The sequence below is a fragment of the Mus musculus genome, chromosome 10 (assembly GCF_000001635.26).
Source record: "Mus musculus strain C57BL/6J chromosome 10, GRCm38.p6 C57BL/6J".
In the NCBI taxonomy this organism is placed as follows: Eukaryota; Metazoa; Chordata; class Mammalia; order Rodentia; family Muridae; genus Mus; species Mus musculus.
This window is the reverse complement of record NC_000076.6, coordinates 105,394,607-105,420,501: the sequence shown is the minus strand read 5'-3', so window position 1 is coordinate 105,420,501 and position 25,895 is coordinate 105,394,607. Positions and strand designations below refer to the sequence as shown.

At 41.9% G+C, this 25,895-nt stretch overlaps 1 protein-coding gene across 3 annotated transcripts in view; it reads left to right on the top strand.

The window, feature by feature from the left end:
* Positions 1-25,895, top strand: part of Tmtc2 (transmembrane and tetratricopeptide repeat containing 2) — a 386,817-nt gene that overhangs the window by 153,978 nt on the left and 206,944 nt on the right. For all 3 annotated transcript variants that reach the window (XR_380404.3, XR_003948700.1, NM_177368.4), the window contains exon 2: positions 6,715-7,285. Coding sequence is in view for 1 of the 3 variants with exons in the window: in NM_177368.4 (NP_796342.2) it covers positions 6,715-7,285 (571 nt within the window). In the remaining 2 variants the exon portion in view is untranslated. The remainder of the gene's footprint in view (positions 1-6,714; positions 7,286-25,895) is intronic.

The window sequence follows — 25,895 nt, the reverse complement described above, 5'->3', positions numbered from 1 at the left end:
ATTAGAATTTACATGTCAAATGTTATTCCCTTTCCTAGCTTCTCCTCTGAAAATCCCCTATCCCCTCCCTTCCCCTCCTGCTCACCAACCCACCCACTCCTGCTTCCTGGCCATGGCATTCCCCTATACTGGGGCATAGAACCTTCATAGGACCAACCTCTCCTCCCATTGATGACTGACAAGGCCATCCTCTGCTACATATGCAGCTGGAGCCATAAATCCCACCATGTGTTTTCTTTGGTTGGTGGTTTAGTCCCAGGGCACTCTGGAGGTACTGGTTAGTTCATGTTGTTCCTCCTATGGGGCTGCAATCTCCTTCAGTTTCTTGGGTACTTTCTCTAGCTCCTTCATTTGGGACCCTGTGCTCTGTTCAATCAATGAATGTGAGCATCCACTTCAGTCAGGCACTGGCAGAGCCTCTCAGGAAACAGCTATATCAGGCTCCTACCAGCAAGCTCCCGTTGGCATCTACAGTAGTGTCTGGTTCTGGTGATTGTCAGGTGTGGCAGTCTCTGGATGGTCATTCTTGCAGTCTCTGCTTCACACTTTGTGAAACTCAAAAAGAAGGGAGACCAAAGTGTGAATACTTCTATCCATCATAGAAGGGGGGACAAAATACTCAGGTAGTCAGGTTTATGCATCAAGCACTTTTTTTTACACCTGCTGAGGCATCTCTCACCACCTTAAAGCCTAAAGGAGCTTTAAGTGAAATACTCATATCTTGGATTCTCCGGATCTGACAAGTGTAAACTCTAGTAAGTGTTGAAAGCAACATTGTTTGCGTTGGATACAAGCATCCATGGTTTGGGGTTCGGGGTGGTCACCATGACAACAGCTTACACAGAGTACATACATGTGCATGCACGTACGTGCATTGCATTATACACACTTGTGTCACAAGGACATGCTTTACACGTACTCTTTGGCGTGCATGTACACGCCATTCGCATGTATGTCATAGAACACGTTGGGTTGCACATAGGAGTGTGCTTTGAGTTTATTTCTAATGGGGTGGGGGGTCCGACAAGGCAATTACAGTTTCCTTTAACTTACAAGAGAGAATAACAAGCTACTGGGAGACAGGGCACACTGTGTTGACCTTCCAGTCAATGTGTGTCCAGTTGGATCCAGAATGTGTTTCATCTTCCCACTCATCTCCCTTCTTCTGCTCTTCTCCTCTCCATCCCGGAATCATGGGTGGTGCATGTGTATAGGCTCTGCCACTGAGATACATCCCAAGAGGCATTTTCTTAGGAGTTGTATCACACTGATGTAGCACACTGCCTTATTTCTGCATAAATACATCAGTTTGTATATTGCCGGAATGTGGTTTGTTAAGGAAAGGCATTCTTTTTCTTCTCGTGTACAACAGATTTCTAACCTATTTCGTCGAAGTTGTTTTTCTCCTCTCCCTGCTTCGGGGCTTGGCCTTTCCGAACATTTCAACAGGGCAGTGGCAGAACATTCTACTTTTGCTGGCTGGAGCATCATACTGCTCTGAAGGACTAATGGGCACCACTTGTGAGGGTGCTTGCCCCAGGAAAGGTCAGCAGGTGGGAGAAATAGCAGTGGGAATCTGTAGTCAACAACAGGTGAGGGACCTGTGACACGCCATCCGTCAGCTTCATAACACCGCCGGCCTTTGTCAACATTTAAAAAGAACAATCAAGTCCAGCGTGGTGGCACACACCTTTAATCCCAGCACTCGGGAGGAAGAGGCAGGCAGATTTCTGAGTTCGAGGCCAGCCTGGTCTACAAAGTGAGTTCCAGGATAGGCAGGGCTACACAGAGAAACCCTGTCTTGAAAAAACCAAAAAAAAAAAAAAAGAACAATCACAAGGCAGCAAAACCAGAGAGATACAAATTAACAAAACCAGAAGCAGCTTAAGGACTGTGCAAACTGAAGAGGCTGGATCAAAAAGATTCAAAAGAATTCTACCTACAAGTGCCTCTCTTCCCCTGTGCTACTCTGACCCCCCACTTCCCCATCCCCAACTTTCCCCAGATGGAAATTTTCCAGACTCTTTAATATCTGAGTTTTCTGATACGGGCTCCTGCAGGCAACCTTAAGAATCAGACCCACGTGCCGTTCTGTGCTGGCATTGAGGTGTTTCATCAGCTGTGAAACAGCAGAAGTCGTTTTCACTGTTTCTATTTTGGACTCAGAGGAGAGAATGCAAATGGATCAAACTCTATTTTGCTTCGTGTCAAACGACAATGACTCCGCATCCTGGCAGAAGATCGTTCAGAATCTATTAAGGCCCCTCTGGTCTCTCTCCCCGAATGCAGTGCTGAGTGGTGTGTGTCATAATTCGGTCCTTATCACTGACTCGCAGGTGTGACGTGACTTCTATGATAAAAGCCCAAGGCTGTTTTATAATATACTGTGATCTTTTGTCATACCATTCACTTGGGTACAGAAAAGTCCGGCTTAGGCTGATAGCACACATTAAAGAACTTCATCATGAAACTGTGTCCCTCAGTCTAGTATGTTGTACACGGAGGTGCGGTATGTCCCGGTGCCTCCTATCTGCGTTAGTAACACTCTTTGCCCTTACATTTCTTTTCATTAGAGACTATAGATTTCTTGCTATGCTTTAGAGTCCCCCCCACCCCGAAAGCTTGTTCCTTCATCTGAAATTCTCATTTTTGTGAGGGACAGACGGAGCTCATTGCTGCTTGCTTCCGTTACTAGGTTTACTGCTCTCATGTTAAGAAATTCCAGCTGCTTTGAGCAGATTTTTCAGGTTTCTTCATTTTTTTCTTTTTTTCTCAGAAAGCTTTTACAGAAGTTGCTCAAACATCATAGAATAATTGGGTCAGGGAAGACCACTTTCCATCCTTCTTGGACGGTCCATTGCAATAATAATGTATTTCCTTGCGTTTCTCGCTGTATTAATAAGGCCCTCTATCCCAAACTTTGCCCTGAGCTATCCCCAGGTTTGCCCTGAGCTCGAGGCTCTCGCATGGATACTTCAGTGGTTCTGCACTGATACTAGAGATATATACACGTCCTCTTTGAGGTCAATATCTAGCATAAGCCAGTCAAGCTTCATTCTGAATTACTTGAAATCTGCTCTCTCTGACAACGCTGTTTGGCAGTATGTCAGTTTTTCATATTTCTTTTAAATTTTAATTATAACCCATCAAGTCTTAAGCAATTACTTCTGGGTTAGACTCTTGATGAATGTCATAGCAGGGTGTTTTAATTTAATGGATCCAGAAAAAAACATCTGTTTCTAATATTTTAAAAGCCAATTTATATGGAAATTCATTTAATATACAGTCGATACACGGAGACTTGAAAAATCAAAATGGAAAAATCAAACAACTGTGATGTCGTCGGTCTTCCATTAACAAAGGATTTTGCTGTGTCTGGGCTCAGCTGCTGCTACTGGTTGACATTCCCAGAATCATCACTTAGGAGAACTAGCAATGTCGTCTTAGAGAAACAGGACAGTTAACTTAAAGCTAGCATCTAACACGACAGCAGGTCATTGTCCTCTGATTACTTTCGTCAGTTGTATGCAACTTCTGTTGTGGGCTATAGAGTTCATATGTAAGAGGAGGTGCCCAGGAGACTGGAGGTTAAACTTCTGCCTTTAAGATGCTTTCTGGATAGCAGCATCCATGGGCTGATATAGCAGAGGTCTGCCTGGTCCGGCCTCAGTAGGAGGAGATGTGCCTAATCCTGTAGAGACTTGAGGCCCCAGGGAGTGGAGAGACCTGATAGGGTAGGGGAACACCCTCTTTGAGGCAAAGTGGGGGAGGAGTGGGATGAGGAACTGTGGGAGGGGATATTGGGAGGGTGAGCCACCCCGGAATGTAAATAAAATAAAAACAAAGATGCTTTCTGGAAGTGATCAAAGTTCGTCCCATGACCTTATTTAACATTAAAGGAAATCCGAGAACCATATTCTCAGCTCAAAATTTGTATGAAGATGAGTGAGGAAAAGCTTATGTTTTGGGAGGGAGCACAGAACTAGTTTTATTCTAAATATTAAGACAAAGTTTTAACAGATCAGTCTAGAAACATTAATGTTTCTCTTAAATAGAGAATATACATAAAGGACTAGCCTAGTGATAGATACCTACCTTCTAGTAGATAACTACCAATAACTGATAGCCTCTGTTCATTCTAAAATCTACATATACCTGATTTAAGAATTTACTGGTTTACTAGACATTATGGTGTAGTATTTTTTTTCGTAGGACTTTACTTTGATCCTTCTCAAATGCCCAAACGACCGACCCCGGTACGGGACTAGTTGAGGATTTTCCAGGTCTGGAGCTTTGCAGTCCTCCTGCCTTTGACCTCAGGACTCTCTGGTACTCTGATGAGGGAGCAGGTGCCCAGGAGTACAAAATAATCCAGAGGTCTCCTTTCTGACCAGGAACGATAAGAGCACCGAAGGGGAATTTTCTAAACAGAATGACTTACATGTCATCTTCAAAGAGGAATTCTATCCCCTTGGGGCTATTGATAATTTAATAAAATTGTGAAAAATGTAAAACAATTATAGGATATATTTAACCAGATTCTACTGTCTTCAGGTTCTTCCATTATCCACCCAGGTTCATGTTTTTCTCTCTTAAAACATAAATCAAAACAAAAATGAAAATGAAACAGTGTGTGTGTGTGTGAGAGAGAGAGAGAGAGAGAGAGAGAGAGAGACAGAGAGAGAGACAGAGACAGAGACAGAGAGACAGAGAGAAAGAGAGAGAGAAAGAGAGAGAGACAGAGAGAGAGAGAGAGAGAGAGAGAGAGAGAGAGAGAGAGAGAGATCATGAAGTTATCTTGTGTTGGATAGCTACTCCTGAGCATGAGGCCTGCCCTGGATTCTGGTCGGGCAGTGCCACTCCACTGAAGAAAACTAAAATTTTTTTGTTTCTCTCCCAGTAGCACTGAGTTGAAAATTATGCCTTGACTGTGCTTATGTCTCTTTCTCTGACAGCATTCTGTCTGGTTTGATCTAGTCTAAGGTTGTTGGCATCATTAGAAGTGAGAATCAGGTATCTGTTTTATCTTACGGATCAGGCCTTAAATCCAAGAAAAAAAAATGTGGTTGGTGACTTCCAAACATTTCTTCCCCTACAGTCCCAGTGGGTGTACAATGCTTGTTGTTCTCAGGGTTTGTGACTGGGTGACATTGACGGTGATTACGGTGATTACTTCCCCCTTCATTAGCTTGTACAGTACCTTCCAGGACTATGAATGCTGCTCAGTAGGGACAAAGCTTCTGGTTGAGCATGGGTTCTATTTGTCCATGTTGGATGATAGCCGTGTGTAGTATCTTCAGCAACTCGGTTTCCCTATCAGTTTAGGAGGCTAAACAAGAATATTGACAGTAGCCTTCTCTGCCCTCTCCTCCTATTCCGCTCTCCATTGAACCCTCCTATTCTAATTTCCTTAGTAACATTGTAGTCAATTTCCCCTTTTTTTGGAAGATCCCCTTCTCCTTATAACCATCTACCTACCCTCCGGATATTCTGGATGAAACACACACTTGATTATTTAATATTTGTCATGACATTTCATTAAAAATCTTAACAGTGTCGTCCTGAGCAAGGATTGCCAAAATCTTCCATTGATGAGATAATTACCTGTTCTTTTAAGTAGACCTTAAAGCAAAGATAACCGTTAACTATTTTACATTTTTTATAGCTACTTAAGTGTCCCTGGTGGTGTATGAATTACATTTTGGGAAAGCTCAGAATCCTAAAAAAATAATACAAACTATGATACTCATATTCCAAACACTTATGGCTTTGAACCAGTTATTAGTTTATCTTTCTCAACCATACTTTTATCACCTGAGAGATGTTGATAGTCAGATATCAGATAATAGCAATGCTTGGTCAGTGTTGTTCCGAAGTTTAAATGAGAAGTTGTAGCCAAGGGAACCAGCGTTGACAGACAGCAACTATCCTGCAAACAGTAGGTCCTTCTGTCTTGACATTGACATGGAAGTATGAAGTATATAATCCTGGAAATACATTCGAGTCAGGTGACAGTGCAGTATCATTATGATTTTTACAGGTGATGACAGCGCCTGTGAAAGTGCAGAATTGGGAAAAGCTGTAGTGTAAATAATGGCTGGCAGACAAGATCTCCTCTCATCCTTCTGGCTCTCTTTGCCACAGCTTCCTTGTGATCCACAGACCAGCATCATGAACACCATTGGTGACCATATCAGTGTGTGGCATCTCTGCTTTCTCCAGTGTCCTCCTCCGTCAGAGCCATCTATTACCCTGATACTCAGGTGATGGATGGCTATGAGGAGTGCTGCTCCAAAGGCCTGGTACTGATGCTGAATCTATATGCATCTCATAGAGGAGCAGTACCCAGGCCTTCTGGGAAATGCAGTCTCAGGAGCCTAAAGGCTGTGTTGTAGAGTTAGCTGCACGAGGGCTTCAGAACAATTCCTTGGTCACTACATGGGAGGCTGAGAAGTGAGAGAGCAATTGTATTTTCATTTGTTCTTCAAAGGCTGTGCTCATCAAGGGGGCAGCCTTCTCAAGATGGCAAAGCAGCCTTTTCTGTAGCTTTAGCAGGGATTGTGGGGATGATCTGGGTTCAATCTCTGTGTACTGAGAACTCTACCCTAAAGTCTATGAATGACACACTTAGAGGAAGACTATGTCTCATCAACATGTTTCCCTTTTCGTTGTTGTTTTCATCTTATTTCATTTTTAATATCTTTTGTTTTTCAGCCGTGCTATCAAGACTAATCAAGACCTCCTGCCAGAAACCCCCTGGACACACATTTTCTACAATGACTTTTGGGGGACTCTTCTAACCCACAGCGGTAGCCACAAGTCCTACCGGCCACTCTGCACTCTCTCTTTTCGACTGAATCATGCCATTGGAGGGCTGAATCCCTGGAGCTATCACCTTGTCAATGTCCTGTTGCATGCGGCTGTCACCGGCCTCTTCACACGCTTCTCCAAGGCCCTCCTTGGGGACGGATACTGGACCTTCATGGCTGGCTTGATGTTTGCTTCACACCCCATCCACACGGAAGCGGTGGCGGGCATCGTGGGACGAGCAGATGTGGGCGCTAGTCTCTTTTTTCTCCTGTCCCTGCTCTGCTACATTAAGCACTGTTCTACAAGAGGCTACTCTGCCAGAACTTGGGGCTGGTTCCTGGGGACTGGATTGTGCGCTGGATGCAGCATGCTTTGGAAAGAGCAAGGAGTGACTGTCCTGGCAGTTTCAGCCGTTTATGACGTCTTTGTCTTCCACAGGCTAAAAATGAAGCAGATCCTGCCTACCATTTACAAAGTAAGTGGTTGTTACCTCTGGATCATTGCATTATCGAGTTGGCTGTGTGCTTCATCCTTTGCTGCCATTTTTTAAAAGACAGATTTGTTCTTCTTCAAGCAGAATTTAAAACGAGTAGTCCCCTTTTTGTCTTCTTTTAAGTAGAGCACACATTTTGACCTTTCTCTACCAAACAGGCTTTCTGTCCCTGCTCATTTTATTTCTGAACGTCTTCCTGTGATTCTCAAGCTGGCAGGAGAGAAATTTTGCCTTGTAAAGTGGCATGCATCTTGATTGGATTCACTTCTATTTTATTTCCTTTTTGCCAAATTCAGTATAATGTAGTATTTGACTGTGATGTATGTTTGTAAGAATGACACAGTCGATGACTGCGCTAGATGCTGGCGTCTGTGGAGGGGAAACCCTGTGTTATTTGTCAATAGGACTGTCCCTGACTTACAGCCCTCTCATTGGGGTTGGGAAGTCAGATGTTTAAACAGTGATCCATGCTCACCTTGCTTTGTTTCCCATGTATAAGAATAGAAGAGGCATAACAGAGTGGTTTTTAGAAGTTTTGCCCTGAGGCCAATTAAGACTTTGACTTCAGGGCTTAATATTTGTATTCTCTTGGTGACTTCAAATGTAATATCATTGCAAGGCCGTGGAGTAATTTTGGGACCACCTTATACTTAAAGAGACCAAGCATGTTTCTGGTAGAGCTTGTGAAAAGAGGTCATAAAGACATGTATCTATTAAGCATTCACTCATAATGAACTATAAATAAATTTATTTGCTAACAGTTCTTCAGCCTGTAGGTAATTTACCACTTATTTAAGCTATAGAACTTGCAGAGGTATGAGGCGTATGTGCGAGTTTATTTTTATACGAAGTGTTAAGTCTTGGCTAAATATTAAACATGATAGAACACTGAAAAATCTTCAGTGTTTTTCAGATTTGTTTGATTGTCAATGTTAAGAACTCTATATAACCACTGAGCACAGAATGACAGAAATATGTTTAATGCCGGTATACAAATTGTTAGAAACTCTTGTAGTACCAAGGCCAAAATTCTCACAACGTCTTTTAATGAAATTCCACTCTGCAACTCAAACAACAGATGTTAAAATCATATATTCTATCTCAGTACAGTCCAGAGGTGCACGAAGGTATCTGTGTGCTAAAGAATAGGAAAAATTTCTTAGTTTATTTTTTTTTGTAGTCTCGCTGTTATATTTTTGAAAGAGCAATAAGACTTTGTACATAGAGTGAGCACACTGAAGTTCACACCGCAGTCTCAGATTTGAGCTGAGATGTCTCAGGCATTGTTTCTTTGCATAGGACAAAATGTGTATGTTGTATACATAGAACAAGCCTCTAGTGACATCACAAGGTCCAACACTAGTGATAGAACACAGGACAGTGGAGTCAGAAACATCCCCTTTTCTTCCATCTATAAATTGGAAGTCATTTTTTGCCTACTGTGTTTCCAAAGACTTTTCCCTCCTGCCCAGCCTGTAGCAACCCTCACATTGAGGGCCAAGGGCCACAGTCTAAGACACTATGTGTAGCCCATAAGGAACGGTTTTAGGGGCAGGGGCTCCTTGAGAAACTGCCTGCCTTCCTATCTCTGCACCCAGAGCTGAACTTTGGTTTGGTTGTAAAGGGAAAGATTTCATATGCCCAGCTATGGTGTGGAAATGTCAGTTGTTTTACGCAGGTCCCCACATTTCTTTTGGATGTAAGAGAGGACATTTATAAAACTGATTGAGTTGGGACCTAGCCAGCCTGCACATGTGTAGCAGAAATGCAGCTTAGTCTTCATGTGGGTCTCCCAGCAACTGGAGCTGGGGCTTACCCTGTCTCTGTTGCCTGCCTATGGATCCTGCCTCCTAGCTAGGCTGTCTTATCAGGTCTCAGTGGGAGTAGCTATACCTAATCCTGCAGTGATTTGAGGTGCCAGGGTGGATAAGGGGCAGGGGCTTAAGGGGCAGGATTTGAGGAGGGACTATATGAGAAGGAATTGGGAGGAGAATGGGGACGAGATATGAAGTGAATAAATAGAATTATGGGATGAAAGAAGGAAGGAAGGAGAGAAGGAAAGAGATGGGATGGGGAAGGAAGGAGGGAGGAAGGAAAAGAAAAAAAGAAAAATAAATACAATTGATGGATTGAGATAATAGTCTTTCTGTATTGCTCAGCCAGGCCTGGAGTGGGCTTGGCTGAGTCTCCACTTCAGCCTCTGGAGCATCTGGGACCAGAAACTTGCTCAACCACACCCAACAAGCTGTGGGTTATGGTTGTGGACACTCACTTACATAGAAACTGACAGATTTTTCCCGTTTTTTTTTCCCTCCCCCAAGTTCCCCTTTGCTTAAAATTGAATTGTAAAGGAAACATGGATGTGAAAAAACTAAAACAATGATCTGTTATTACTATTATTTAAGATTTTAATTTTACTTATTATATGGACATGTCTGTGTGGGTGCCCATCCTTTGAGCTTGCAGAAGCCAGTAGAGGGTGTACGATCTCCTAGAGCTGGGGTTACAGGTGTACCTGGGACCCGATTCTGGTCCTCCTGATGTAGCAGCAAGTGCCTTTAATCACTGAGCCATCTCCTCAGCCCGGTTCTTATTTATTAGCTGTCGTCTTAAACATATACTTAGTAGGCATTGAGTATGGTCATTGCTTATTTTTGTGCCCTGAAGGGACAATAATCTTCCCTTAGAACTCAAGAATTAAGGCTCGATGAAGTCCCTCTGTGACTTCATTTAAATGTTGTCACTTTAAAGAAAATTCTGCATACAGTTTGATGCTAGAAAACAGCATATGGATGACAATCTCAAATCCCTTTTAATTGTTTCAAGGGGCATTAAAAATCCCCTCTATATGATGTCATCGACAATAACAAACCTTGGTCTGCAGTGCAAAAAGAACGAGGCATTCCCTGATCCTTGTCCTTGTGGGGACACAGATTCTGCAGCTTTTGGACCTCCTGTTGGTAGCATGTGAGGCACTGAATTTTTTTCTTCTGCACAGGTTCCATTTCACCAGCCCATTGTTTTAATATTTTCATTCAGGACTCAGTTTTAAGATGCTTGGAATTCTCCTCAGAGAAAACTTCAGTTCAGTTCTCCAAGCATATTTTCAAGGGCAGGGTTATTTACTACCAAACTCCTTACTTAAAGAGCATTCCGGAAAATAATGGTGATGCACATAGAAAATTATTTGTTTATGTGACATTAATATGTTATGCAGCTGCTGGATTAGAGAACAGAAAAGCCTCCAACAGGGGACTTCCTTAGAGAGTGAGGTCCCCGTGTTTTGAGAGAGGACTTTACAGTTCTGACGGTGCAGAGTGTTCTGTTGCCCCTATCTTCTTGAAGCGTTTACATTGACAAAACAAAGAAATAAACCAAGACATGTTGTTAACTGATCGATGGAGACATTCGAGAGGTGTTACATCAAGAAAGGAGGCTCCCATGGGCTTCCGATGGTGTCTGATGACATTCTTAGCTTTTGGGTGGGTGGGAACTAGCAATCTGTTAATTGGTTCCAAAAGATTTTCTTCTACTAGACAGAGGATGTTAAGTCCTATCCAGAGGTGGTCTATCCAGTAAGGGTAAAGCTAGCCAGAGCTAAGGCCATTAGTGTCTGGACTCCCCACTTTACAACGCTCCACCTCATTGCAGTCTTTTGCTTGATCAGTGTGGACCAACAGGGTTCATTCCAGGACACCTTGATGATACTTACCAGGACTGTTGGCAACCACCTCTTCTAGGCCAACCACCAGCAGTGGGAGTGGACGAGGCAGCTTGACCCTTTATCTGCTCATACTCTTTTATTTTGGTGCTCTCTGTTTAAGCTCTTTCTGTCATTCTTAGCTTTTGCTCCAGTGACCTTGGGATAATGGATTCTTAGTATTTACCAGGAAGAAGAGAGATAATTTTATCATGGCTGAGTACTTTCAGCAGAGGTGAAGGTCACTGTTAATCTCCGGGAAGGCAGGAGGAATAACACAGGCCCAAATCATCATGGCCAAGTTACTTAAAGCAAACACTTAATTAAAGCAAGCTCTTTGATTTGTGTATATGGGCTGCCTCCCCTTAAGGTGGGGTTTGAGTGATCAGCATTGAATGTGAGGAAGACAAGGATTTTATAGCTCAGGGTAGGGGGTTTCCTAATGGAGGATTGGTGAGAAACTGGATGTGATTACTGGAGCCAAGCATAACAGTTTAGCCCTATATGGTCTCTGGAAACAAACACATGGTGAGAGGCAGGCATAGCAAGGTAGACATAACAAAGTAGTCATAACTGGAGAGCTGTGAAGGTCATAGAATCTTTTGAAACAAATGTAGGGTTGCAAAATGAATAGAAACAGCTTTGTGAAACAAAGACACAATTGCCATCCTAGAACAGATACTAGTAGTTAGAGTTCCAGATGGGGCATAGCCCTTGAGAAACAGGGTTAGAACTAAACAGGGTGGACCTAGTTTCTCTTTACTACAAGGTGATTTTTAAGCCTAAGATGGAGGCAGGCTGGTTCTTGTGTCACCCAGAAGATTACTGACAGTCACTGGGATTAGAATGCAAGGTTTTGCTGGAGAGATGGCTCAGTGGTTAAGAGCACTGACTGCTCTTCCAGAGGTCCCTGAGTTCAATTCCCAGCAACCACATGGTGGCTCACCATGTAATGGGATCTGATGTCTCCTTCTGGTGTATCTGAAGATAGCAACAGTGTACTCACATACACAAAATAGGATGCAAGGCTCCAAGACTGTCCAGCGAGTGGCCTTTTCACTGTAGTGAAAGGCAGAAGATGAACAAAGTCACGTGATGACGCAGTAAAGGGGACATGATACAGAGTCTTTGCTCACAAGGGCTTGCTCCTTGGCCAGTTTCCTTCTCTGGTTGGTGAGGAAGCATCAGTTCTCTGGAGGAGTTTTGACAAATATTGAGGTGTTCAGTGCGAGCTGGGATGCCCACTTTTAGCAGGCATCTAATATGTCAGCTGCAGAGTAATAAGAAATATTGGTAGAGGTTGTTGATCTCTACCTCATCCTTAAGGCTCCGGCTGTGGTTTGATGGAACGTGATGGTAACAACCCACTCAGGCTGGAGTATGCAGATGAAAGTACACACCTTCAACTAACTAATCTCTCATGACTGAGCTTTGCATTAGATGTGAGCTGTGCCCATAGATTGCATAAGGTGGCTATGGAATAGTATAGCCTTGAGAGACATAGATTTCTACATTCCTGAGAAGAACCTCTCTTGAAGAAAGTGAAATGGATTACAGGAAAGAGAGTGTTGCCATCTACAGAAATCACATTCTAGAACTGTGCGTTGAATGTAGAAAGAGAAATCACACAAAAAAATTAAGTTTGTAATCTTATATTGGACATGTACAGTAACTATGCCAGAGAGCATACAGCCCATGGACCACAGAATATGACTGTGAGAGCCTTCTCATCCAGAAGAATAATCATTTTAAATATCTTACCAATTAACTGAGCATCAAAGTCATGTGGTTTGCCCCATGACATACATGCCTTTGCCCTAGCAAAGTATCAAACATCACTACATTTTCAACTCTATACTACAAATTAGGGAAACAGTCAAATACTCAAATCTGAAAAGGGCTGTCTTTGTAAAACCTGGGGTTGTTTGAACCAGCAATCTTGAAGGGTTCTTTTCTGTAATTCACATAAGATCCTTTTCTGTCCCCCAAACTCAAATGTCTACCAGGTAAATTCAATGCCACATTCTGCAACTGTTATTTCTCTGTGCCTTCCTTATATTGTTATTACAAAAACAAAACAAAACAAAACAAAAACAACAACAACAAAAAACAAGAAACCCTCCTGTCTTTGTTTGGCAGAGCCCGCCCCCCCCCATTTTTTTAAAAGAAGAAATAAATTTTAAATCTTTTTGTGATATCTAATGTTACATTTAAAATTACACACACACACATACACACACACACACACATTTACTAATTTAAAAGCAAATGTTAGGCCTTGGAGAATGCACAGTTGCTAAAGTGCTTAGGATGTGAGTTCAACCCACAGAATTCGTGTTTATGAAGCTGGGCGTGGCGGCATACTCTTATAATCCTGGTACAGGCTAGGCAGGGATAAATGGATTCTGGTAGTCACCCGGTCTAGCTTACCTGCCAAGCTCTGGGACAGTGAGAGATCCTTTCTCCAGATTCATGTAGAAGACTGGTGAGGAATAACCCCTGAGGTTGTCTTCTGGCCTCAATGAGCACATATATATAGACACAAACACCACATACAAAGTCACTTCCTACTGAGTAAGATCCAGATGTTGTTTGAGTCAAAGGGAAGTCTTTGAGATAGCAGAGTTTGGTCAGTTTGACTCGAAAACTTACTACAAACAAGATACTTGCTCATATTATGTGTGTGGTTTTGGCAGTTGTGCAAAGCATACATCACATATATAAGTGTGTGAGTACTTGGCATATGGTAGATATTTAGTGTTTAACAAATACTTAATATTTCCACCTGCTAGGCACTGTTCTTACTGCACTAAAAAATGTTAACGCATTTAAATTATTTAACAAATGCTTACTGAAAGAACTAATGGGATTTATGAAATAATATGGTTGAATACTGACAAACTATAATTTGTTCAGTAGTTAGAAACAGTTGTCAGAAGTTATTAAATATAAAACCTCCAGAAATAAGGACCCAAATCATTCATAGTCATCAACCATGGGGTTCTATTTTATGAACTGGCTATTTTACCCTTGTCCTCTTATGCAATATCTGGCACACAGTAGGTACTCAGCTAGTTATGGAATTCATGTGCAAGCCTTACCCTTTAAAGCATTTGCTGAGATGCTAAGTTGAATTCACATTAGGCACTCCTTTTTATACAGTGATGATTCCATGCCTACATTGGCCAGTCTGGAATGAGCCATGCATGCTGGGGGGGGGATTAATTTTCTAACTAGCTATTTTAGCCTTCCTTTTGTTATTGTTGCTTATTTATGTTCATGTGGTCAAAAATAAAGTTAAAGGGGCCTTGAAATATGTTTCAACTGACCATGCAAAGAAATACTAGCCTTTTATCTGCCCACTATTTTTTTAAAGCTTCCCATAACTCTAAGAGGTTAATAAACTCAACGAAAGCAACCTTTTCCTTATCAGTACCAGGCCTCAATTGCTCAGAGATGGTTTCGGGGCTGACTTAGCATTTCTAAATTATTTTAATGTGGAGACATCCTTTGTGTCATCATTAGGTGGAAAACATTAAAAACGAAGACATAAAAAGAGGCATGGCATCATCAGGCCTTAATGTCGGAATTCTAGTAATAGTTGGAGACAGATTGGGAATATGAAACCAATTCATTTGCTTTTTAAGGAATTTCTTTTTTTAAATATTTTTTATTACGTATTTTCCTCAATTACATTTCCAATGCTATCCCAAAAGTCCCCCATACCCTGCCCCCCACTCCCCTACCCACCCATTCCCACTTTTTGGCCCTGGCGTTCCCCTGTACTGGGGCATATAAAGTTTGCATGTCCAATGGGCCTCTCTTTCCAGTGATGGCCGACAACTAGGCCATCTTTTGATACATATGCAGCTAGAGTCAAGAGCTCCGGGGTACTGGTTAGTTCATAATGTTGTTGCACCTACAGGGTTGCAAATCTCTTTAGCTCCTTGGATACTTTCTCTAGCTCCTCCATTGGGGGCCCTGTGCTCCATCCAATAGCTGACTGTGAGCATCCACTTCTGTGTTTGCCAGGCCCCAGCCTAATCTCACAAGAGACAGTTATATCATGGTCCTTTCAGCAAACACTTGCTAGTGTATGCAATGGTGTCATCGTTTGGAGGCTAATTGTGGGATGGATCCCTGAGCCTGTTGGACTGGCTAATTTTATGTCAGCTTGAAGAAGGCTAGAGTCATCCAATAGGAGGAAGCCCTAACTGAGAGTTCTTCTTCATAAGACATGGCAGTAGGAAAGCCTGTGGAGCATTTAGCATTTTCTTAATTGGTCATGGATGGAGAAAGGCCCAGGTCCTTGTGGATGCGGTCATCCCTCGGAAGATGGTCCTGGGAAAGCAGACTGAGCAAGCCATGCTGAGCAAGCTGGAAAGCAACACCCCTTCAGGGTCTCTGCATCAGGTCCTGCCCTCTGGTTCCTGTTCTGTTTAAGCTCCTGTCCTGGCTTTCTGTAGGGATGGGCTACAATGTAGAAGTTTAAGCCAAATAAACCCTTTCTTGCACAACTTGCTTTTGTTGATATGGTGCTTCATCAAAGCAATAGAAATCCTAAGACTCATGGCTAGTTTTGGTTTACAATAGTTGTTTTTAAAATAAGCATTATCTTTAAATTAAATTTGTGTCTTTATTTCCCATAAATCTGATAAAAGGCTAAGCTGTTACATGGGAAAAATGGGAAGTACTGACAGTTGAAAAATGAGTCATTTTTAGATACAAGTTTTGTTTTAATGCCAACGAGCATGAGTGTTATAGAGGTTGTCCATGGTATGTGCTGTTTATCCTTGTGTTATAGTCTAAAGCTTCAGATGTATGTTGAGAATAAATCTAATTCATGACCCTCATTGCCAGGCTTTTAGCGTTTATCATGTGAAAGATCCCTAAAGGTGAGAGTTTTCATTCTGTGTTCATCACTGCCTGATGGCTACATAGGTTAAATGCTGTCCTGCACACTTGACCATTTCATCTTATGTATAGAAGTGCTCCAACCCAGAGGTGCAGAACCTGCAGGCATTTGCACATTGTGTCTTCACATGCGTTTGTATCTACACTAGGCTGTGGTTTTTGTTGTGATCCTCATCTCAGTTGTACTGTGTGACGTGGGATGTCGTAGTTGTGTTTGAGTTTTCTCAACCAACATCTGTGAGCTCTCCTTGAAGCACTACTCCATATTATACCGTACTTTCCCTTATGCTTGGCTTTGGGAGGATCAAGATATAGCACAGAACCTGAGTCTAGCCACAGGGCCTCATTGCTGTACTGAAGCAGTAGGGCTATTTGTCATGCACTTACAAATGATTTTGGATTTGATCCCGGTATCCTTGTTGTTGTACTTAATATTCATGACCCATGGTACTCCAAAACTCTAACAGCTGCCAACACTGCTAACCAGATAATACTACAAATAAAGTCAAGGTTCAGAAACAGTTGACAATTCAGAAAGTCAAAGATTAAGAAGACATTCCATTCCTGCAGGGGGAGGCTCCTTTGCTGACCCGACTTAAAATGATTCTGTATTCAAGGTGCCATTTAGGGTCAGGTTGAGAGTCATTTCAATTTGGGAAGTGACTACCTTTGCAACCTGCTCCAATGCCTCTATTAAGTTTTAATCCTGGGGACAGAATATATGCTCAGATTGCTTATGAAGGAGAATTTCATCTGTGTGCCAGGCAGTATGGTTGACGATGTGGGGAAACAAAGATGCCCCGAGAGAGTGCATTTGAGAACATCGAAGGGTAGTTCAAAGTGAGAAGTAGTGTGTGTAAAAGTGAGCTGAAATCCAGGCTACAAAGTAGCGGTGGTATATATGAAACATTGGGAGTGCTAAGGGAAGACAGAAGAAGAGAAAGTTGCATGCTAACCAAAACCAAAACCAAAGCCAAAACCAAAACCCAAAAACCAAAAAAACAATCAATCAAACAAACTAACAAACAAAACCAAAACAACCTCCCAGAAAAGAAGTGCTTGAGCAGAAGTACATGGAGTAGTTACAAGTCAGCATTTCAGGTTGAAGAAGTGAGCCAGAAAGGAGGGCTGTATACAGAGGGAAACTCACCAGGGGAACACTGAGCATTGATTTTGGAGATAGACTGCATGACATTTACACAGGAAAAAGAGTAAGGAGAGGAGTTTAACCCCTAGTGTGTGTGACAGTACGGGGCATTTTAACACATGCTGTGGTTCCCCTGGAAAGACACTTTATGATACCCGCATGCATGTGAACTTTGGTTAACCAACAGGAGTCTAGGATGAACAACTCCCATTCTGCCCGTGGGCTGTGTTTTTTTTTTTTTTTTTTTTTCTCTTTCTCTAAAGTCAAAGAAGGGTTTCTTTCTGATGAGACAGAGAATTAGACTCAGGAGTTGAGGTTTCTATTTATACAGCGAGTGTCCCATAATAGCATATACCTCATTCTTCAGCATTATAAAAGCATTTATTTTCTGACCACGGCTATTAGTTTACTTTTCACTGAGCAGTATTTGGCATATTGTTCTACACTACTAATGAGAAAAACAGTGTGTCCTTAAGGGCTTTCTCCTAGGTCCATTCTTCCAGCCTTGCCAAACGGTGTTCAGGTATGCTTATGATTGACCACGAGGCACAAAAATCCCTCTTTGTTTTGGACTCTTTCAAACTGGAAGGACAGAATAAAAAAAAATTAAAAAAAACATTAAAAGCATCCCTTTTACATTACAGAATAAATACTCTATCAGCACTGAATTTCAACCAGTTAAGTCTGCAGTGAAAATGACACCCAAATTGGATCTTGTGATGAATAAATAATGCATCTCATTGAAACCCTCGTCACTGCTCTCCTAACACTCTGTCTGGGGTGCATCTTACATCATTCAGCTCAGTTATCCATAACCTGCCGCCTCGGAGGGATCAAACTGACTGACAGGGGCATCGTGATGGGCAGGGTACCCATACGCAGGACTGTCACTTTCAAAGAAAAGGATCTGCTTTCCAAAACTTGAAACCCATTGTCCTAGTAAATGCCTGGGAGAGTGAAAATGCTAATTTCATGTTGATTTCTCAAGTGAAATTTGAGCTATGGAGAGCCATAGTCATGAATACATTAGAGTCCTTAAAATGTACGACGGGAAGGAGCAGATGCAACTATTATATCCAATGTATTAATAAGTGCACTCGGTATGGAATGTGACACAATGGAGTGTTATAGCTTTAGTTTTTTTTCTCTAGGCATTCTGGTTTTGTCCCTATTAATCATGGTATCCTTTCCGGAGAAAGGATAATGAGAAATCAAGTGGGAGCAACAGCACCTTGTAGTGCCAATGCGAGTGCCTGTGTGGTGGCTGGAAGGTCAGCCTGCCCTTGCTCTCCATGTGTCTTTGCAATGTTGCAGTGCCCAGATGGCTCCCGTATGCTCTGCTGGTCCGATTATAACTCTTGCAACAAGTAAAATAGCATGAATTCAGGATTTAATTTGTGTTTCTTCAGTAATTATAACCTTGATTAGCGAAGTCAGTGTTTCTGTTCCAAAGGGCATCTCCCCGCCCCTCCTCTACTTGTTTATCCATGCCAGGACGATAAGGTGCAGTGGTCATGATCGCCATTGATATGAGAGTCTGTGACACCTATGTTTTGTTACATGGTTTTCATTTTCATAATTCTCCAAAAAAAAGCAAGGAGAACATGAAGAAAACAGAGGACATTAAAAAATAATAATAATAAAGACTGAGTTGGTTTTCAGTAAGTGAAGAAACAGAAAAATACCCAGAGTTCTCTTTAATTGTTGGCTACCCAGAATGCACACACCGGGTACAGATATACGGAGACCTTTGCTGCAGGTAGTATCAATTCTAAAAGTTCTATGTCTGCGTGGCTGCTGTAGTGCATGGCTGTAATCCTAACACTTAGAACGACCACTGGAAGTTTGAAGCCAGCTTGGGCTACATAGACAGACATTGTCTCAAAAAAGCCCCCAAAGGAAGCAAACACAAAACACCCAAAATAAACTTTTGTCTTCATAAAAAGTAAAAACATCATGAAATGCTATAGTTTCATGAATTTGAAATTGCTGAGTCTGTTAGTATTAACACCCAAGCTATTTGAGAACAATTTCTTGGTTTTTACTGTATAGCTGCCTGGACCTATGTCCATTGTGTAATATATGTGTTAGGAAGGTATGTGCTGGGTTGTACATTCCAAGAGAAGAAACCTTGTGAATAAAAGCATCATAATGTTGTCAGTTTACACCCAGCTTATGTATGAATGCTTTGGGTTCATTTCCATAAGTCCTATGAAATGAAAAGCTCCAAATTATTTGGAACATTTACTTTTCTTACTTTGAAGAGACAGGCAAAAATATCCCGGTTTCTTTGCTCATTGTGTATAATTTCTTTTCGTGACATAATGTGACCACTTCAGCCATGTGTTTGGAATAGTGTGTACCCTTTATGAGGTTGGGTCTGATTGTTGGAGGAGAGACAGTGGTACAAACCTTTGAGGGTAACCAGGCTCCGACTTCTGTTTAGAATTTTGCTTTGGTTTTGGTTTGATGAAATAAGATCTCCTGAGCTTAGCGCACCTCTGACACCCTGTGTTAGTGATGCTGGTTTGAACTGTTCCTCAGGCTCCTCCCTACCTCCTGAGTTAGAGAATTTCGCTGCCACACCCAGCTCTGTCTGGCTATAATGCAACCTTCCTTTCCTTCAGAGCCAGCCTGCCATGCCTTCCCCTGAGAGGTCTAGTCTCAGTCTCTCAGTTACTGTTCTTTTGCTGTGAAGAGACACCATGGCCAAGGCAACTCTTTATAACAGACAGCATTTAGTTGGGGGTTTGCTTATGGTTTTTGGAAGGTTAGTCCATTATCATCATGGCGGGGCACATGCAGCATGCAGGCAGGCTTGGCACTGGAGGAGTAGCTAAGAGCAATATGCAGCAGGCAGAGAGAAGGGGAGAGGGAGTAGGGAGAGAAAGAGGGGGAGAGGGAGGGGAGGGCAAGGGAGAGGGAGACCCTAGGCTAGGTGTGAGCTTAGGATATTTCCCCTACCAACATACTTCCTCCAAGGAGGTCATACCTAATCCTTCTCAAATAACTCCACTTTCTGGTGAGCATTTTAATATATGAGCCTAGGGGACTCTTATTCAAACCATTATGTCCTCTGATATGGGAAGCAAATCACATTTAACCCTGGAGATGCTTCTGTCATTCTGTCATAGTGGTCAAAAGTAACTAATAATAGGGATAGGACAATAGCTCAGTGGGGAAAGTGTGTGCCACCCAAGGAGAAGGACCTGGATTTGGATCCCCTGCATTCTAGTGGGCAACTGCAAGCCTAGTGCCTGGGAGCAGAGAAGTCGATGTCAGGTCCTTGCTGGCCATCCAGCTAAGTCCAGAGCTAAGTCCGCAAATTCCAGCCTCAGTAAAACACGCTTTCTCAGAAAAAGAAGGTGACGATCAAGCACAGAGGAAGATGCCCAGTGTTACCTCTGCCTTCCGCAAGGCCGTGCCTAAGTGAGGGCACACACATGCACACACTCGAAAGTCATCAACCTACACACACAAACACACACCTGCACACAGGTAACTAACTCAACAGATGGCCCCAGCGTTTATGTATTGTATTCATGAAGGTTTCATCTGTTACTTTAGGGAGTGGTTAATCAGCATGGCTTCGGCCATTTTTGAATAGTTAGGTGACATGTCAGTAAACTAAAATGGAATACTTGCTGTCCTGTTCACCACAGCTCATAACTGAAAAATGAAAGATAATCACTTTTCAAGGGTCATTCGAAAGCTGATTTTTTTTTTTTTTGACTGAAAATGAGTACACTTACCAGGTCAGGTTGGGCTCTGACTCTCTCTCTCTCCATTAATGTCTTGTCTTTATGACACACGTCGGTAGCCTGGTTTTTTTCCCCTTCAGGCTCAGGAGGGTGCTGTTGCTTATATATCTGAAAAGGAGCCAGGCTTTCCTGTTCTCCACCCCCACCATCCTTTCCCCACTGCATTTCCTTTTAGCCAGGCTTAGAGGAAGGAAGATTAGTTCGCTAGCTGCAGGAGTGTGCGGCCTTCATGTCTCAGTCTTTTGAGGCAAAGAGTCTGTGTTATCACCTGAAGGTGAATGCTAATCTCTTTTTCAGCTTTTATTCTTCCTTAACCTGCCGGGTTGCCTTGTTGCAGCAGCAGACTCCACACCCTCTATTATAACAAACCCTTTCACTCAAGCTTTGAAGCTGCATTTTGGTTCTGTCCTTCTGTCCTTTACTTGATTTCTTGCCTCACAGCGAAGGCTTGAAAGGGAAAAACTTTGCTCTCTAGGGCGATGGTATTTTCTAGCTGGCTGGAAATTTCTTTCTTTCTTTCTTTTTCTTTCTTTCTTTTTTTTTTTTTTTTTTTTTTTTTTTTTTTTTTTTTTTTTTTTGGTTTTTCAAGACAGGGTTTCTCTGTATAGCCCTGGCTGTCCTGGAACTCACTTTGTAGACCAGGCTGGCCTCGAACTCAGAAATCTGCCTGCCTCTGCCTCCCGAGGGCTGGGATTAAAGGCGTGAGCCACCACACCCAACTTTGGAAATTTCTTGAAACTCTTTGGACACCTTACAATGTTCTGCTATTCAGATGAAATTCCTTTTACAGAAACTTAAGTTGTAGTACTGTTGCTTTGTTGCCACAAATCTGTAGACAAACCTAAAGGTTTTGAGAACTTCATTATTTAACATCTTTATTTAATTGACATGACAGATGCAGATGAGGTAGGGATGACTGTGTGTGTGTTTCTTAGAAAAGACTTCAGGTTCCTCATGAGTCCTCTTTGGTTATATCAAACTGTAAAGGTCACCAGCCACTTGGGGCAAACTGGTTGAAACTAAGGATTGCAGCATAAAACTTTGTGCTATTAAATAAGAGAATTGGGTCTGTTTAACTTTTGTTTGGGTTTCAAAGGTTGGTAGGAACACAGGTAAAAACCTCAAAGCTCTCAGGTATTTTGGTTAATATTCAGAACCACTCTGGGCGTTTGGGAACCCCCTCAATATCATTTAAATTTAATATCATTTGCATTAAAACAAGGGTTTCATCATAGGAGAGGGCTATTAAAACCCATCCCTCTACCTATTACACCCTCCAGTGACACACTTTTAGTGCACAGAAGGTTGGTGTTGGTGTCTTTTGTGGCAGAAGAGTACCTTGGTGAATCAGAGCTAAAGAGTGCCTCAAGGATCATACAACAGATCTCAAGCAAGAGATATATTTAGTGGGTGTGTGGGGCAAAAGACTGCCTCTAAGCAGGGAGAAGATGGAGGGAGGGAGGAAGAGAAAAAGAGGAGAGAGGGAGAAGGGAAGGAGGGATGGAGGGAGGGGGGCTTTGATGGGTAGGGATGCTTTATAATGGTATGATGTAAGGGTCTGAAATTGCTGAAGGAAGACCCCAGACTCAGATATTATGAAAAGAAAAGGACCATTTATTCTGCAGAAACAACCAGCATATAGGGGTCAACCACTCTTCAAAATGGCGACCTAAGACAAAGATCCACAGGCCTTCTTATAGAGAACCAGGGGAACTCTCTAGAAGGATTAAGTAATCTAAAATTTCATTGGTAGGTGCTAGGGGGTTACAGGTCTACATTCCCATGTCATGAACAGAACATTTAGCCATAGGAAGAAATAGGGCTGCCTAGCACTTCTGGCCCATCCCAAGATAAGATATTTCTCCATTCTTTGTGGTTATCCTCTGGCTCTTATTTGGGAGGGGGTTTTGTGACCTTGTTTCTGCAATTTATACTCTGTTCCTGGAGGTGGGGCTCATGGCCTAATTTCTAGGACTTAAGGTCTGTTCCTGGAGCTGGTACCTATGGCCTTCTTCTCAAAATCAGGCCTGGTCCTTAAATGGAGACAAATGAGCCAACCTCTACTTAGCTACCACTCCAGTTTACCACAAATCACGATTATGCCATTAAGGAAAAAAAAAAAAAAAAAAAAAAAAAGAAAAACAAAACAAAACAAAACAAAACTCTCTTCTAGGTTCCTTTACAGTATTGCTAGCTCTAGAACTCCAAGGTTCTTTGTAGAGTTGAGTGGCTGGTTATGGTTCACCCTTCTTTATTTCTCTTTGGGTTCTGCTTTTTGTTTTTTGTTTTTTGTTTCCTTCCCATACTAGCTGCACAAGGAAGCTCAGATTCCGTTCCTTCACCCTGGTATTTCAGCTTGATTAAACTCACTTGAAAATGGTGTATTTACTTAATAACTGTCATAGGCTTGACACAAAGACTAAAATCAGCTACGTGCATTTCAGTCTAAGTCGCCTTGCTTTGTCATTTGAATTAGTTCACTACACAATAGAGGTCTCCATGATGCTGCTGAGATTCATACTTATCCAGAGCTAACTGTTGGCTAGCAAGGAGGCTGTCTAAACCTCTCCAGATCTCTAGCTCACTACTACACAAACTCAAAAGAAAGAATATGTAAAGCATTCTCAGTATGCAGTATGGAAGTCTATCAGTTTGCATCTTGTAATTTATAGCAGCAGGGGTAGTGGCGGGGGGGGGGGGTGAGGTGGGGGGGGCTTCAAATGCCACTTCTTGATTCTTAAAAGATTTATAAAGTTTCTTTGATCATCTTATGTGTCTTTTACATTCTTTATATCTGTAAGTCAGAAGACTGACTCCAAATGAATGTGTTTCAGAGGTAAAATAACAAGAAAGATGAACGATCGGATGTTTCAATTGGAAAATGATCTTGGCTGCAGGAAGAAAGTGCTGACTTTAAGTTGTCAAAGCAGCAGTCTGAAGTTTCTGGTTTTTGGACAGGATAATTTGTAGTCTTCGATTCCCTTGCACTCTGCAGTATAATCTTCTCCACAGAGGCACTAACTTCTATATTGTTTATAAAGGAAGGAAAATAATCCCCCTGAGTTCATTAGCTTTCATTTGCATATATGCAGATCCCAATGCAATAACAAAACCATCATCAGGCTCACTGTGAGCTAGGGAAGTGACTTCTGCTATGCACAAGTATTAGAGTATATAGTCGTCACCTAATGCACAGAGAGGGCTAGCGAGGTGAACGTAATTGATGTGAAATAATTTTTCACAAATTCATAGATCTTGTAGAGGAGGTTTCTTTTAAAGATTTATTTATTTAAATTATGTATATGAGTACACTGCCATTGTCTTCAGACACACCAGAGGACAGTATCCTGTTATAGATGGTTGTGAGCCACCATGTGGTTGTTGGGAATTGAACTCAGGACCCCTGGAAGAGCAGTCAGTGCTCTTAGCCACTGAGCCATCTCTCCAGCCCCCAGTGAGAAGGAGTTTAATTAAAAATTTCATCTCTGGACTCACCATCTTTCTATTGCATTATTTTTTGCATGATTTCAGTGAAAAGGGAGGACAGAAATGGTACCATGAAAAAATTATTAATCATTGTGATCCATGTCATTTACTGATACTTTATTTAAATTTGAATGATGTATTCTTCAACATGCAACAGATAGTTTTATAGGTGCTAAAACTGTAAGGTAGGTAGTATTTTATCCCAATACCTACCTCAGTACACAATAACTATATACATAGCTTCAGTATCTTCTATTTAGTCTACACTAAGTGCTAACAGAATCTCATAGCTAGAGAAGCAAATGTTAGGCAAACAATTATAGTCTGATTAGGAAAGAGCCTTCATGGCATTTAAGCATCTTATCCAAGTTTGTGGCAGGCATGTTTGTGTGTGTGTGTGTATGTGTGTGTGTGTGGGGGGGTATGTATGTGTGTGTGTGTCTAGGAGTGGGCAGACAGGATTTCCTATGCAACCCCATCTGGCCTTGAATTCACTAAGTAGACCAGCCTGGCTTCAAATTCTCAATGACCCTCTGTCTTTGTTTGCTTTCCAAATGCTAGGGTTAAATCATGTGACATCATTCCTAACTTTCTTTTTTATAATTAAGACATTTTGTTTTCAGTCAGGTTCTATTTTTCCTCCCCTGACGCCTCATGTAACAGATTTGTCACACACGTTTGAAAGTGTGTGAGGTATATGCATATATGTGCACATATGTGTGTGAATCCATGTGCATGGGTGTGTGAGCCCATGTGGAAGCCAGAGATCAACTTCTAAATGATTGCCCCCATTCCCTTCACCTAACTTTTTGAGACGTAGCCTCTCACTTAACCTGGGGTTTGCAGTTTGGACTAGGCTGGGATAACCAGTTAGAATGGAATAAGCTACTCACCTCTCTGGGATGTGCTCTCTTATCCCTTCACACAGTATTGTAGCAACATTGACATGCAAATAGTGTGTATGCTCTGGAGTATGCTATCTAGTGTGGATCCTAAAGAATACTATTTAAAAAGAGATTTACCTTAATTTTAAATTAACATAATTTAATTTACTTTAATTGTCTTTTTGTGTTATATGTGTGCTCCTGTCTGTGAGAGGATTTGTGAATCATAGGCAGTTGTGATCTTCCCAGCTGTTTGTGCTTGCTTCCTTTCTTTCTTTCTCTTTCTTTCTTTCTTTCTTTCTTTCTTTCTTTCTTTCTTTCTTTCTTTCTTTCTTTCTTTCTTTCTTTCTTCCTTCCTTCCTTCCTTCCTTCCTTCCTTCCTTCCTTTCTTCCTTTCTTCCTTTGTTTCTTTCTCTCCCTCTTTCCCCCCTCTTTCCCTTCTTCCTTCCCCCTCTCCCTTCCTTCCTTTCTTCTTTCGTTCCTTTCTTTTATTGAAATTAGATTTTTTTCTCACATAATATATCATGATACATCATGGTGTGTTTATGGTTTCCTCTCCACCTGCTCCTCCAAGCTCCTCCCCACTCTCCTCCCATCCGGATCCATCCCCCTTTCCTTTCCATCTCTCATTAGAAAACAAACACACTTCTATGGGATAATAAAATAAGATAAAATAAAATAAAAGATAAAACAAAACCAA